The sequence below is a fragment of the Haliotis rufescens genome, unplaced genomic scaffold, assembly GCF_023055435.1.
Source record: "Haliotis rufescens isolate VD_foot unplaced genomic scaffold, xgHalRufe1.0.p SCAF_52, whole genome shotgun sequence".
NCBI classification, from domain to species: domain Eukaryota; kingdom Metazoa; phylum Mollusca; class Gastropoda; order Lepetellida; family Haliotidae; genus Haliotis; species Haliotis rufescens.
This window is the reverse complement of record NW_025964246.1, coordinates 124209-139522: the sequence shown is the minus strand read 5'-3', so window position 1 is coordinate 139522 and position 15314 is coordinate 124209. Positions and strand designations below refer to the sequence as shown.

The 15314-nt window shown below is 40.5% G+C and overlaps 1 protein-coding gene across 3 annotated transcripts in view; it reads right to left on the bottom strand.

The window, feature by feature from the left end:
• The window catches only part of LOC124144030 (basic immunoglobulin-like variable motif-containing protein), a 32261-nt gene continuing 16947 nt past the window's right edge, over window positions 1-15314 (bottom strand). For 2 of the 3 annotated variants that reach the window (XM_048384940.1, XM_048384941.1), the window contains exons 2-9: window positions 10626-10894; window positions 7924-8517; window positions 7487-7616; window positions 6359-6454; window positions 5167-5271; window positions 3683-3910; window positions 2369-2452; window positions 1-797 (exon numbers count right to left, since the gene is read on the bottom strand). In XM_048384940.1, the coding sequence (XP_048240897.1) occupies window positions 443-797; window positions 2369-2452; window positions 3683-3910; window positions 5167-5271; window positions 6359-6454; window positions 7487-7616; window positions 7924-8517; window positions 10626-10884 (1851 nt within the window). In that variant the 5' untranslated portion in view covers window positions 10885-10894 and the 3' untranslated portion in view covers window positions 1-442. The remainder of the gene's footprint in view (window positions 798-2368; window positions 2453-3682; window positions 3911-5166; window positions 5272-6358; window positions 6455-7486; window positions 7617-7923; window positions 8518-10625; window positions 10895-15314) is intronic. The other variant, XM_048384939.1, reaches the window with a different exon arrangement.

The window sequence follows — 15314 nt, the reverse complement described above, 5'->3', positions numbered from 1 at the left end:
CTTATACTATATAAGATAGGTATGCGATAAATCGCAAAGAACAATGAAGAATGGAGAGTGGTTTATTTCACGATAAAACATTGTTCTATCATGATGTCATTTCTGGAGATTCGAACATGGCCTCACAACCTCGAACGATCGCTTCCAAAAGTGAGAGAGATATGACAATCAGTCGTGGGAGAAAAGGTACAGATAATTGATGTGAAAATATTGAGAATATGTGTGAAAGACCAAACCCTGTACATAAAATGGACTTGTCTGACTTTGCCGAGGTCGGATTCTTTTCAGGGACTCATCATTATTTAAATACAAACATCCATAAAGAAGTTGTACATAATTTTTATATCTCATATCCCTGCAGTGTTTGATTGTACGATAAACAACTCCCACTCGTTTTTTATTTCTTAAATCGCCAAACATTTGTAGTGTTCAGTCAGCAGGATCAATCCGAGTTGACATCGTCCTCAAAGCTGTCGTCAGTGTCCTCATCAAAGTTGAGGTCATCTTCATCCAGTCTTCCGTTCTTCAAGTCGTAGCCTGCAAGTGGGGACGTGCGAGCGTCACCCGCACCGGCCACCGGACTACTTCCACTTCCGTTCCGCCGCACAGGAAGTCCGGACACACGGGGAATCCCGGTCCGTCGCGAAGGAAGCTGGTGACTCTTCTGAAATGTTATGATGCAGTGAAGGTTTCTACCAACCTTCTTCGTCTTACTCTTCTGCTGCCCGCGGTACAGACGACGGATATCCAGGAAGTCGGGTGACTGGTTGTTTAGATCAGTAGAAATGTCAGACCACCTACGAACAAGAACATTGAAAATACTGACAGCGTCAGACCAATTTGATAATTTGGGTCGGCCATGTTGAAATTTGATTCGAAACTCTTCAACAAATTGTGTCCCATCATCGTAGAACTAGGTCAATCAGCTTTATTGGTCCAGGGGTTTCTAAGGAGAAAATGTCACTGGACACATGACGGACAAAGCTCACCTGACTTTCAGTCAGGTGAGCTAATAAAAATTCCAAAACAGGAAATAATCTGTCTGGTCGTGTTTAATCTCAAAATCTATGTTTTGTGTGTGCTTGTTCTGCCCTGGTTACTCCAGCTGGACCCGTGAAGATCCGGGGTAGAATAGGTCTTCAGCAACCCATGCTTGCCGTAAAGGCGACTATGCTTGTCGTAAGAGGCAATTAACGGGATCAGGTGGTCAGGCTCACTGACTTGGTTGATGCATATCATTGGTCCCAATTGCGTGGATCGATGCTCATGATGTCAATCACTGGTTTGTATCCATCACAGATTTGATTATTTACAGACCACCGTCTTATAGCTGGAATATTGCTGAGTGCGGTGTAAAACAACAAACAAACAAATACTCCAGCTGACTATACCAGAAGCGAAAGAAGAGCATTTATTCAAATAAAACTTGCACCCAAAATACTTGGGTTTATTATTAGCAAGAAAATACAGTAATGTTCAATGCAGTTATCATTTTTCTTTTCTTAAAAAGTTATTTTTTGTGTTTTTTTCTCATGCCTTCATATTTTAACAAGAGTCTGGTGCAATTCAGAATGAAGTTTAGCAACTTAAACCCACTTTTGGTTCATTGCCATTGGATACCTTCAGATCAGTGAAGAAAAAAATAACGCTGTTCAGTATTTTTCAAAATCAGAAATCATCGAAAGACAGCAGTTCCGAACTAGACTGATCTGTATATTAAGTTTCATCCAGAAGTATTCAGTGGTTTTATAGTAACTGTTCAGCCTTGGAAACGAACACGACCCTCATTTTCAGTAACGTCCAACTTGTCGTCATGAAAACATAAAAAATTAAATAAAACACAAATCGTAAATCATCAAAAGGCTTTTCCACTAGACTAATCTGCATAAAAAGTTTCATCTACAAATATTCAACAGTTTTGGAGTTCTGCTCTGGAAATGAACACTACCCTCATTTTCAGTAACGTCCAACTTGTCATCATGAAAAAAAAGGAAATAAAAAAATTTAACATTTAAAATCCCAAATCATCAAACAGCACCAGTTCACCACTAGACTGATCTATATTGCAAGTTCTGCTCCGGAAACGGAAAAAAAAAATTTTTCATCATGAAAAATCATGAAAAAAAACCAAAATAAAAAGAATAAAAATCCCAAATCATCAAAAGGCACCAGTTCCGAACTAGACTGATCTAGATAGAAATGTTTCAACAATAAATATTTAATGGTTTTGGATTTCTGCTACGGAAGAGGAAAACAGACAGCAGACAGATGGACGGACATGTTGATCGCTATATCCCCGTTTTTAAAACCGGGGGGATAATAATGAAATTAGATAACCCAGGCTTTCTGTTTGCTGAATAGTTCATACCTTTTGCAGTGCATGCTGGGATGGCTGGCGCTGGGGTCGCCAATCAGTATCCACGTGTTGACCTCTTCCTGGGGCAAGGGGCCGCTGACATGGAAAAAACACGAAAATGATCAATGAAAATTACCCATAATGCCTCAATACACTATTTCTTCAGGTAGACTGATACTCTCCTGGGTGTGTGATATGATCCTTATCGTGATTCAAATTTCACTCCATTTTTAAAACATGTTAATTTCTAATTTTTATAGATTCAAACATGGTTCATGTAAATTGAGGAGATAAACATACTGTGTTTTCAATGTAGAGCTAGGTTACCTGTAGATTAAACCCCGCTAAATTGAATTTGGAGACGAACGAGCAGCGTGAGGTTTCAAATGTTAATTTTAGCACGTCAAATCAACAGGTAACCTGGCTCTACATTGAAAACACAGTAGGTTTATTTCCATCCTACCATGACTAAATAAAACGTGAACTCTTTGGTGTTAAAAATATATTGTGTCAAGTGTCCAGTATTTTGAGTGGGTTGTCAATCAGAATCTACTGAAATCACCGATAACAGCCTTTAAACAAAACATGGCACTCTGTAAGCTCAAGCAGTTTGTTTACAGGATAATACGTCACTAGAATTTATGATGGGCACTCAAAGCATGTATAGCACGGCAACTTCGAAAGCTAACATGAGGTCGGCACCCCTAAAGAAAACTAAGCAAGCCTTGCAAAGGTTTCGTTCTACGCGAAATTTTCATCACTATTATGACGCCATATCTCTGTTGTCCTCAAAACTTGAAATACATTCTTTTTGTAGATTTCTTGTGGGTTTTCTGCACAAAATCTATTGCCACAAATCATTTTAATATTGTAGTAACCACAAGTTTGCATTTAGTAACCTATAATTGTACATATAATTTTTTTTTTGGTGTATGTCGTTTAATGCTGCACTCAGCAATATTCCAGCTATATGATGGCGGTCTGTAAATAATCGAGTCTGGACCAGACAATCCAGTGATTGATATCATGAGCATCGATCCACACAATTGGGATATGATGACATGCATCAACCAAGTCAAGCAAGCCTGACCACCAGATCCGGTTAGTCGCCTCTTACAATAAGCATAGTCGCCTTTTACGGCAAGCATGGGTTGCTGAAGACCTATTTTACCCCGGAATCTTCATGGGTCTTGAATCAATGTATTGAGATTAAAAGTAGTTCCTGTCTGGTGAACTCATTTGCATATTTACTGGATTGTGATACCACTTTATCGGACTGGTTTACTGCATGGATAACACTGTCCATTATACGATGAATGGGGTTACCTGTAGGCCTCGTCTGCTCGCAGTGGCGTGTCGTCATAGCCAACAGGACAGAAGTAGTGGTTCTGACAGTGGTAGATGTAGGCTGTGTTGGGATCCTTCAGGCCCATCTTCAGCGTTTGTAGGGCATCATCGGATGTGATGCCAGAGGTACGATGCTTTCCGTTGGGTTTGTACATGTAGTAACAGCGCCCTTTGATCTTGAAATGGTCATTTAACTGGCGGAACCATCTGTGAAAATTGAAATTATATTTTCATCGTGACGTTCAGACAGTTTAGATGTCAAGAGAAGCTACTTTCCATACACAATATTTTTATTACCCATATGCCTAGAGGCATGAGGGTTCCGGGTAGAACAAGTACCTAATACCCTATGCTTGGTGTCACTCTCCTACAACCAAGTACCTCTACAACAAGTTACACTTGTTTTTAATCTGTTTTTATCCCCCTCGTTTTTATCGACGCCTCGTCTGTCCGTCCATCCGTAATCATTTTATTTCCGGAGCTCAACTCGAAAACTGTTCAATATTATTCACCAAAAATTGATAGATGTATCAAACAGATCCTGAAGTGGTGCCTTTTGCTAGTAATGGATTTTTGGCATTTTCTTTCTCGGTTTCCATGAAAAGATTTGTACTTCGTCTTGAGACCTACCCCCCTCTGGCGGATTCAGTAGGAGAATTTGTTGTTGTTGAATATTATGTGCAGAAAAAAATTACTCCGTACCCCTTCAGCGAATTCCCGTAAACAAACGGGTGATAAGAAACTTGGTCAGTACAAATTTGAAATTTGAGATAAAAAATCACCAGACATGTTAATTTACCGTTTGTTTTGATGTTTTTTTAAAAGTGTGCACTATACCGTTTCAATTGTATTTTGTGTTCTGCTAGGCTTTTTTTTACATGCAGGGATTAAGATTACCTTGTGTATTTTCTCGTAAACTAAGCCGGAAACAGCAATCAGCTGTACACACGTTTTTCTTGGAATCTACTGGTGATTCAGTTAAAATTTACCCACTCATATAACTTTAAAGTATACATTCCAATATCATGTTATTTTAGTTGCAGCTTTTACTAATTATATCTAAAATAATAATAACCCTAAGCGTAGCACTTCGGTGCAGCTGATCGATATTGACGGTTATTTTTCCCACATGGAACCATTTGACCAGTCATCTTCGAGGCTCCTGCACACGTGATCGTGAGAACTACATGTAGACATAGAATAATCAAACTACAAAAAATAGGACTTTTAACACTAACACTAAAACTACACAAATACTAGCACATAATCTGGGAAACAATTTGAAATTGCAAGTTGCCTAGAAATGCCACTAAATGATTTAGTCATATGCTAAAAGGGGTTTCACGTGGCATTCAAGATTATTGCACTTAGGGACTGGTTATTTATTATCGGGGGTGGGGGTTTGGGGTCGAGGTCAGTCCCGGACTCCCCGAGGGGCTGCAGTAGAGAGTGTCATCGCTCACCTCATGAGTGCAACATTCCCCGTGAAGGGGCCGAACCGGATCTCGTTGAAGGGGGGCTGGAATCCCAGGATGACGAGAGCCTCTTCCTGTGTGATGGGGGGAAGGCTGCAACAAGGAGGAGATACTACAGGGCCCTGTTCTAGAAACTGATCGTAGCGCTACGACAGCTGTAGGTCAATGTTAAGGCATAGGCATTAATCTTAGTGTTACGACAGTCGTAGGTCCATGTTAAAGTATCACCTTAGCGCTTTGGTCGCTTTGTGAGACGGGTGACAGTACTAACTTCCGAAAGCGATCGTAGAGTTAGGACGACTTGAACAGTCGCAGCACTCTGAAGGATGAAAATCATGATGGATGGGCATAACTCACTCTTGGGATCCTGGGCCCGGTTCCACAAAGCAATCGTAGCGCTAAGGTGATCGTAAATCCCCTACCTTAGCATAGACTTACGACAGTTGTAGTACTATGATAGCTTTGTTGAACAGGGCTGTGGCTGTGATCATGAAATACAGCATGCGGACAATCAACAACGATCGTCAGGCTGCTTTAGAATAAACCCACTTGCCTTGTTCCGGGGTACTGAACAGGTACACACAACTCACCAAGGTACTGAACAGGTAGACACAACTCACCTGCCTTGTCCCAAGGTACTGAACAGGTAGACACAACTCACCAAGGTACTTAACAGGTACACACAACTCACCAAGGTACTGAACAGGTAGACACAACTCACCTGCCCTGTCCCAAGGTACTGAACAGGTAGTTCCAACTCACCTGCCTTGTCCCAAGGTACTGAACAGGTAGACACAACTCACCTGCCCTGTCCCAAGGTACTGAACAGGTAGACACAACTCACCAAAAGAACAGGTAGACACAACTCACCCAAAGAACAGGTAGACACAACTCACCTGCCCTGTCCCAAGGTACTGAACAGGTAGACACAACTCACCTGCCTTGTCCCAAGGTACTGAACAGGTAGACACAACTCACCTGCCTTGTCCCAAGGTACTGAACAGGTAGACACAACTCACCAAGGTACAGAACCGGTAGACACAAATCACCAAGGTACTGAACAGGTAGAAACAAATCACCAAGGTACTGAACAGGCAACCACAACTCACCTGCCCTGTCCCAAGGTACTGAACAGGTAGACACAACTCACCAAGGTACTTAACAGGTAGACACAACTCACCTGCCCTGTCCCAAGGTACTGAACAGGTAGTTCCAGCAGGAGATGAGGGATGAGACTCCGCAGGACCTGCTGTACTGGGGACGACTGATGCAGCACCTGCAGGTCAACATGTACGTGAGCAAGTGAATGTCGATGTACCCTGCACTCAACAATACTCCAGCTATATCACGACGACCTTTAAATACACATGTCCAGACAAACCAGTGGTTGATATCATGAGTAACAATGCACACTAGTAGGGTCTGAAGACACACAAGCCAACCAGTCAGTCAAGTTACACATTGTAACAATCTCACCCTCACAAACAGCTACCATTAGAACGGCTCGGGTGGTCAGGCTACCATTAGAACGGCTACCATTAGAACGGCTACCATTAGAACAGCTACCATTAGAACGGCTACCATTAGAACGGCTACCATTAGAACAGCTACCATTAGAACGGCCTTCATTAGAACAGCTACCATTAGAACGGCTACCATTAGAACGGCTACCATTAGAACGGCTACCATTAGAACAGCTGCCATTAGAACGGCTACCATTAGAACGGCTCAGGTGGTCAGGCTCAGTGACTTGTTGATGGCCTTATCATACCCTGTCGGCATGGACTGATGCTCACAATATCGATCACTGGATTGTCTGGTCCAGACTCAATTATTAAAAAGGCTGCCATCATATAGCTGAAATATTGTTGAGTGTGGCATTAAACAACAAACAAACAAACAAACAAACAAACAAACAAACAAACAAACAAACAAACCATAAGCAGCTCGATGTGTTCTTGCCAGGAATTATGCCATTAATGTTAGATTTGTTACAAAAAAATTGTTGTTTCTTGTGTCCTTTTCGCTCCTAAAATTGTCTCAGCTATAAAATTTTCTCAAATTATTTTATTTTAAGCATTCTAACTAAAATTTCAATTTTGCACTTGATGCTTATTTTTAGTCATCTCACCCTTCTGGAACGTGGTTAAAGAGGTCACATGGTACGTTAGAATCAAGTTTACTTTTACAGATTTGTAATCTACTGAAGAAATAAAATTAAAAAAGTATCCTCCCTCCCAACTAATTCCATCTGTCATGAAACTGGCCTTGACGCATAGACAGGATACACTGGTCACTCTGGTCTCACCATCGCTTCAGGTCCAGGACCTTTCTCTGTGCGATGTCCTCATACGTGGCCGTGACCTTTGGTGGCGTGTACGGCTCGGTAACGTCCTCCTTTTCCTGTTTGACACTTGGCGTCCTCAGACTTGGGATACCTGGAAGAAGTTATCTCCCTTTGACTTGCAAAAATAGGTTTGGTTTATTTGTTGTTTAACACCGCACTCAGCAATATTCCAGCTTTATGCCGCGGTCTGTAAATAATCAAGTATGGACCAGACAATCCAGTGATTGACATCATGAGCATCGACCCACGCAATTGGGATCGATGACATGCATCAACCAAGTCAGCGAGACTGACCACCCGATCCCGTTAGTCGCCTTTTACAACCAGCATAGTTGCATTTTACAGCAAGCATGGGTTGCTGAGGACCTATTCTACCCCGTATCTTCACGGGTTCCTACCTGATTGTTTTTTGGTCGGCTTCTTCCTCCCCGTCATACTGGACACATCAATCTCCCACACCAAGTCTTTCATGCCGTCGGGCGTCCTGGCACCGCTCTCCAACACACATCTGTTATCCCCATTCATAGTGTCACAGTTGTCTCCCTTGCTTTGAGAACCTGTTGGGTCACTTGGGCAACTTGACAAAGATTTCGACAAACTTTGTCGTTTGAGTTCCGTCACACTTTGAGCAAGAATTTCCTCCTTGTTCATCAATTCTCCGGAATATTGCAAAGACGGCGGTAAATTCCCTGCCAAGTTATTTTCATCGAATACTAAGTCATCCTCGGGTATATAATCAACTTCTGGTTCAGTGTTCGTGAGTGACTTATTTTTCTCATTCTTTAATTCAACCTGTGAGTCATGATCTGCAGTGTCCTCAGAGTTATTTCCCTTAGTTGAAGGTGATTCTACCTCACTTTTGTCAAGGGCACTGCTTGAAATGGGCTTCGGCTTTTTCAGCCGACTTTTGCCAGATTTGGGTATTCCACTTTTGGGAGCAACAGATTTTTTAGAAGAATCCACATTGGTTGTTCCCAATTCTTCCGAGGAACCTTTGTAAAATAATTATGAAATTAAAAGGATGTTCCATAAATATATTCAAGATTATAAAACAATGCGAGTTGAGATCGTTAAACTGGAAAAGAATGTTTTTAGACAACCACACATAAGTAAAACACACCTAAATTGAAGCATTTTCGTTTTGTTTTTTTAGGAAAAAGAGTATTCTGAATCCAAATACGATACTTTTTGCAAATCAATAAATAAATTAACTTCCAATACAGAGGTCATTGTTTGAGAATTATCCATTTGATTCTAAGCTTTTATGGATCTTGCATTTTGATTTTCATTTGATCATCATAATTTTTATTCCTAGTGTATAATATTTATGATGCAGAAAAACACTGGGCTAGTAACCCCTATATGACATCATCCTATACTGAACAAAAAAAGTTAAGGATCACAATTATATTTGGTGATATTTTTTTATGGAATTGTGTGTTCAGTCTTAACTACAAAAAATATCACCCAACATATTAAGGATTCCCTAACTTCTTTTGTTCAGTATATGTACAATGACAGATTAATATAGCTTTTGTTCAATCTCGGTTTTATAAAAGCCAGGTCAATTTTTTTTCCTGTCATACAAAATGGTTGCCACATAACCCCTGATTCCTCTCAAACAATGTACTCAGAAAATGGTTCAGTCAGAAAATAATTCAGTCAGATAATTCCATAGTCAGAAAATTATTCAGTCAGAAAATTCTTTAGTCAGAAAATGGTTCAGTCAGAAAATGATTCAGTCAGAAAATAATTCAGTCAGATAATTCCATAGTCAGAAAATTATTCAGTCAGAAAATTATTCAGTCAGAAAATAATTCAGTCAGATATTTCCATAGTCAGATAATTCCATAGTCAGAAAATGATTCAGTCAGAAAATTCTTTAGTCAGAAAATGATTCAGTCAGAAAATTCCTTAGTCAGAAAATGATTCAGTCAGAAAGTTACGTTGCACAGTGATAATTTTACCCCACTGCCACATGCTAATTTGCATAATCATGTGACCAGACTTTTCTCTTGTTTGTTGGGTCACGGGTGGCCCAGTCGTCTCAGGCGATGCGATTTACTGTGCAGAGTTGCGTCCCTTGGGCACGCCAGAAACCTATAATTGTGGGTTCGAAACCCGGTTCGCCCCGATTATGTTTCTAGGTTTGTCTGCACCATATCCGTGCTCGTGGGTTTCACTGAAGTGGTAAACGTCTGACACCTGCATCACTTCGGGCTTTCCTCCCACGTTAAGCTGACACGCCGTGATATAACTGGAATACTGTTAAAAGCGGCGTTAAACCCAACTCACTCACTTTTCTCTTATTTGTAAACAGACATACTTTTCTTCAAATCCTAGCCGTCATAGAAGCCTTATATTTACAGATTTATTTGCATTATCGAGATGTGTTACGACTACTGCGACCGTATGACACATCAAAATGACTGTAGGGCTTCAAAGTCTGCACGTGGAACTGTACTACCATCGTAAACAAACCACAACCATACAAATAGTTTTTCACATTTTAGGATTTTTTCTGAATGAAATTTAACGATTCCATGACATAATTTTATCAAAATGTGTAGACTATTAAAAATTAAATAGATTTAAAACAAATCTAATTTATTGAACTGGCTGTATAAGATGTGAGGAATCATCACATCGTGTTGGTGAGGTGAGGTGAGGTGAGCTGAGGTGAGGTGAAATGGGGTTTAACGTCGCGTCCAAGATTATAGCACTTATATAGCGACTTGCATGCACGTGTATGTGTGTGTCTGCTTGTACTAGTCCGGACTGATGCCGATTTATAGTGCTAGCTCACTGAGATACCATGCCGCAGTTTAACATGAATACCCCACTCAGACACAGTATACTGACTCCGAGCCGACCAGTCCTTGTTTTAGCCCCTTAATGCCGAGCGCCAGACAGGGTAACAACAAGTACCATCTTTTAACGTTTGGTATGACACGGCCGGGGATCGAACCCCGGACCTTCCGCTCTCCGGGCGGACGCTCTACCACTAGACCACGGAGGCGTCACATCGTGTTGGCATGTGGTAGAGTACCAGGTTGACCGCAATGAACTATGGGTAGGAGTAAGCGAGAAAATGCGTCACCTGCTTTTAGGCCCTGCAACAAGATGGCCGCCTCGTGAGCGGCCTGGTAGTCCTGGTTGGCGAGATGGCCCAGGAGCTCCTCCACCTCCTTCACCAGACTGCTGACCACGTCCCCACTGGGCTGACCACTCACACCATTCGGAGCTGACCCCAGGTCATCGGCCTTATCGCCTCTCTGACTGGCTACTGCTTCGTCATCCTCGAAGTCATCCGAGTCATACTCATCGATGATGTACGGCTTAGATGTCCAGTTCCCCATGATGTCATATCTGTGAATAAAATAAATACGAATGAAGTCATGGTTGGTGAGTGATTTGTTTGTTTGTTTGTTTGTTGTTTAACACCGCTCTCAGCAATATTCCAGCTATATGACGGCAGTCTGTAAATAATTGAGTCTGGATCAGACAATCCTGTGAATGACATCATGAGCATCGATCCACCAATTGGGATAAAATGACATGCACCAACCAAGTCAGCGAGCCTGACCACCCGATCCCGTTTTGTGTGCTGTTGATTAGGTGCCTCACTCTGGCAGTGTGGGTTCGAATCCTGGACGGGACTCAGCCCAAAAAAGTATGAGAATCTGTACTTTACTAAGAAAGTGTTATCCAAAATATAACATTTGTTACATGCAGATTCGTCAAGAATTTGGTTAGGAAGTGCTTAATGGAGCAGGGGACTTAATATGGCAAATACGGTATGACAATTTCTTTATTATAAGGGTAATGCTATTTTTCAGGGCATTATCATTTGCAGAAGCCCGAGGTCTTCCATTAACTACCTGACGAAGGAGGGCAGTGGAAAAGACCAAGGGCTTCTGCAAATGATAATGCCCTGAAAAATAGCGTTACCGTTATTATAGCTAAAATGGATGGAATTTGTTATCAAATAAAAAGAAACAACAATATCGGTTTTGAAACATTTACTGCGATCAACACGAATGTCACTGACCAACTTTTACAAATATGGAGACGTCATAGAACAAACTAGATGACGTCACTATTCAACGTGACGTCACCTATCCCTATCCTATGACGTCACCTAACAACGGGCGTGATAATGGCCCGTCGTCAAGCAATATGAGGGCATTATCAATTTACAGTGGCTTGCTGATTTCTGATAACATGCGGGCGGTTTAATGATAATTCTCTCCATTTTAGCTATAACTCTTAGTAGTACTTACTGTTATGTTAAACTAGTGATGTTGACTAATCAACGTTACTGTAAATAAGGTTCAAGACTGATTTCGTTCCGAAGAAATGTTGATAGCATTTACACTGGGAAAATATGTTTGTGACCTATCTTATGTTTCACTGCTGAATACAACACAATGTATTATAGCAGGCCAAAATGTTGTACAGCCAAACACTGTTGTGTTGAAGTTGAAGGGACCAATGTACATACTTTGAGTTATCCAAGGTTCGACAAAACCGAAAATGACGAATAAATAAAAAATACATCATAGGGCATTTGCATACCCAGGTTATTGTTATTGTAAAAAAGGTACATTTTGTGGATATAATTCAAATTTGTAAAATTTAGATAGGTTTTAGAAAAAGTATAATTATACAGGTGTATGCAGACTTAGGAAATTCAAACATATTTAATAAATTTCAATTTATGAGTAGATAACTCATAAAAATCGTCAAATTAATTCAGCAGTTTTAGAGTTTGACAAGGACTGTTGTGGTCTAAGAGCTAGACAAGGATTGGTGTGGTATAAAAGTTAGACAAGGACTGGTGTGGTTTAGAGTTAGACAAGGACTGGTGTGGTATAAAAGTTAGACAAGAACTGGTGTGGTATAAAAGTTAGACAAGAACTGGTGTGGTATAAGCCCTACTTCTACTAGATATCAACAGAACAGGTACAAAATCTCTAATACATCGCTCTGGATGAATGTCGATACAAAGCCCTGACATTCCGTAAAGCTCATTACATAGATTTACAGCAGTGTTTGTATTATGTCGACAGGGTCGGCTCAGTAATCACGTACTTGGGGTCGCCACCTTCATGACATGACCCACTTGTTCCTGAAAAGATCAGCATTTAATGGACACTGGATACAGCAGATGAAGCACACAAGCCAGTCTAGTGTGACCAATCTGTACACACCTTTCTCCATACCATAACTAACATTACATTACGTCCAGAGCAAATAGTTTTTGTAGATATTTTTTGTAAAATTGTCTTTCAATACATAATATAAAAGAGCATAGAGAATCTTTTCTGGTATTTTTATTTCCGGGTCTGAATGAGTACAGAATACCACTGTTTCTGTTGGGACTTTTATTTATGAATGAATGACGAATGTTTAAGAACTCAAAAAGGTTCTTATATAAAAATTATTTATACTTTTAAAGCCAGGCCAATATAAATATTTATTTTACTTTGTTGTATTGATGCAACTTTTAGAGTGAGTGAGTATGGTTTTATGCTGTTTTTAAGCAACATTCCAGGAATATCATGGCAGGGGACACCAGAAATTGGCTTCAAACATTGTACTCCTGTGGGGAATGGAAACCGGGTCTTTGACGTAACAAGCGACCCCTTTAACCACTAGGCTACCCAACAGCCCCTGCAACTTATAGAAAACTGAGTCACAAATCAACAGTGTCCACAATTTATTGTTAGTTTTGCCTCCTACTTCTTGACATACTGATAAATATTTTTAGGAAAACAGTAAAATATAATGGTCTTGACAATGAAGAAATACAAAATTAAATGCTAAATTTGTTAAAGTGAATGAGTGAGTATTGTTTTAAGCCGCTTTTAGCAATATTCCAGCAATATCACGGTGGGGGACACCACAAATGGGCTTCACACATTGTACCCATGTCGGAAAACCCGTTTCTTCGGCGTGACGAGCGAACGCTTTAACCACTAGGCTACCCGACTGCCCCAAATTTGTTTAAAAAGGCATCATGTTTAGTAGTTTGTTGCTTGTTTGTTTGTTGTTTAATGCCGCACTCAGCAATATTCTAGCAAAATGAAATAATCTGGTCTGGACCAGACAATCCAGTGACAGACATCTGAGCATTGATCTACGCAATTCGGATACAATGACATGCATCAAACATGTCAAACAAGTCAGCAAGCCAGACCATCCGATCACGTTAGTCGCCTCTTACAACAAAGAATGGGTTGCTGTAGACCAATTCTAACCCTGATCTTCATGAACTGCTTAATGGTTTTCAAGAAACATATTTTGTTTGTTTGTTCATTTGTTTAACGCCTCACTCAGCAATATTCCAGCTATATGACAGCGATCTGTAAATAATCAAGTCTGGACCAGACAATCTAGTGATTGACATCATGAGCATCGATCCATGCAATTGGGATACGATGACATGCATCAACCAAGTCAGGGAGCCTGACCACCCGATCCCGTTAGTCGCCACTGGCATGGGTTGCTGAAGACCTATTCTACCCCGGATCTTCACGGGTCTCATGAAACATGTACATGCTCTTACTTCAGTAAAAGCCCAGTTGTCTAAGGCGCCGCGATTCGCTGTGCAGAGTTGCGTCCCTTGGGCACGACAGAAACCTATGATTGTGGGTTCGAATCCCGGTTCGCCCCGATTATGTTTCTAGGTTTGTCAGCACCATACCCGCGCTCGTGGGTTTCACCGAAGTCGTAAATGTCTAAGACCTGCATCACTTCGGGTTTTCCTCCCACATTAAGCTGACATGCCGTGATATAACTGTAATAATGTTAAAAACGGCGTTAAACACAACTCACTCACTCACTCACTCACTCACTCACTCACTCCAGGAGAAAGCTCGGTTCTCTTTGTTAGGAGCTTGCAGAGGCAAGAGACAACGTATATGAATTGCATGTGATTAATTTTATTCAAAAATTTCCATTTTGTTAGATTTATGTAGTTAAATTGTTTATTTTATCAATCCATAAAAAATATAGCATTTTGGCCCCCAAAAAAGGATATAAACTTTTTTATCATTTTTTTCCAATTGTGGTTTTTGGATCTGATTCATCTAATCCATAAGCCGAAAAATAAAAGTTGTGTCAATAAAGTTGTTGATGTGTTTCACAAGGAATATTTCAGTTGTTACTGTACGAGATATTTTGAGTAAATAAGTGACGTATAGTGACATGACATGTGACATGCACTCTACAATTCTGATAAACTTATCAATCAAACAGCCACACTTTTCCTAGTCCCACAGGACTTGCAATGTAAATACCGTATTCGACGTAATAAGCGCCCCGCTCTAATAAGCGCCCACAGCGATATTTACTTATATATTTGCTAGTGAACAATCCCAATTAGCACCCCTTCCGATTGATCAATGACAAAGACTTTTTTATTCGCGTATAATACGCAATTAAATCCTGGAAAAATATATCTGTCGTATATCAACATTTCAGGCTGTCAGCATAAACCACGAAATTTATCTTTCAACCCTGTTTTTTTTCACCAAAATAACATTCTATTGAGATGATTAAGAGCCCCCTATTTCTAATTTTGAGAGCGCCCTGGGCACTTATTACGCCAAATACGGTACTTTATTTCTGGCCATTCTCAATTCGTATGCCCAAACAATTGCATCTGGTAAAAGCCTGACAGCAAATTGTTTGATTTTAATAACATACACCATTCCTCCATAAACTACCTATTTAAATAGAGGCACATCGAGATTTCAGCAATTATTGTGTCGTTGAATTTTTC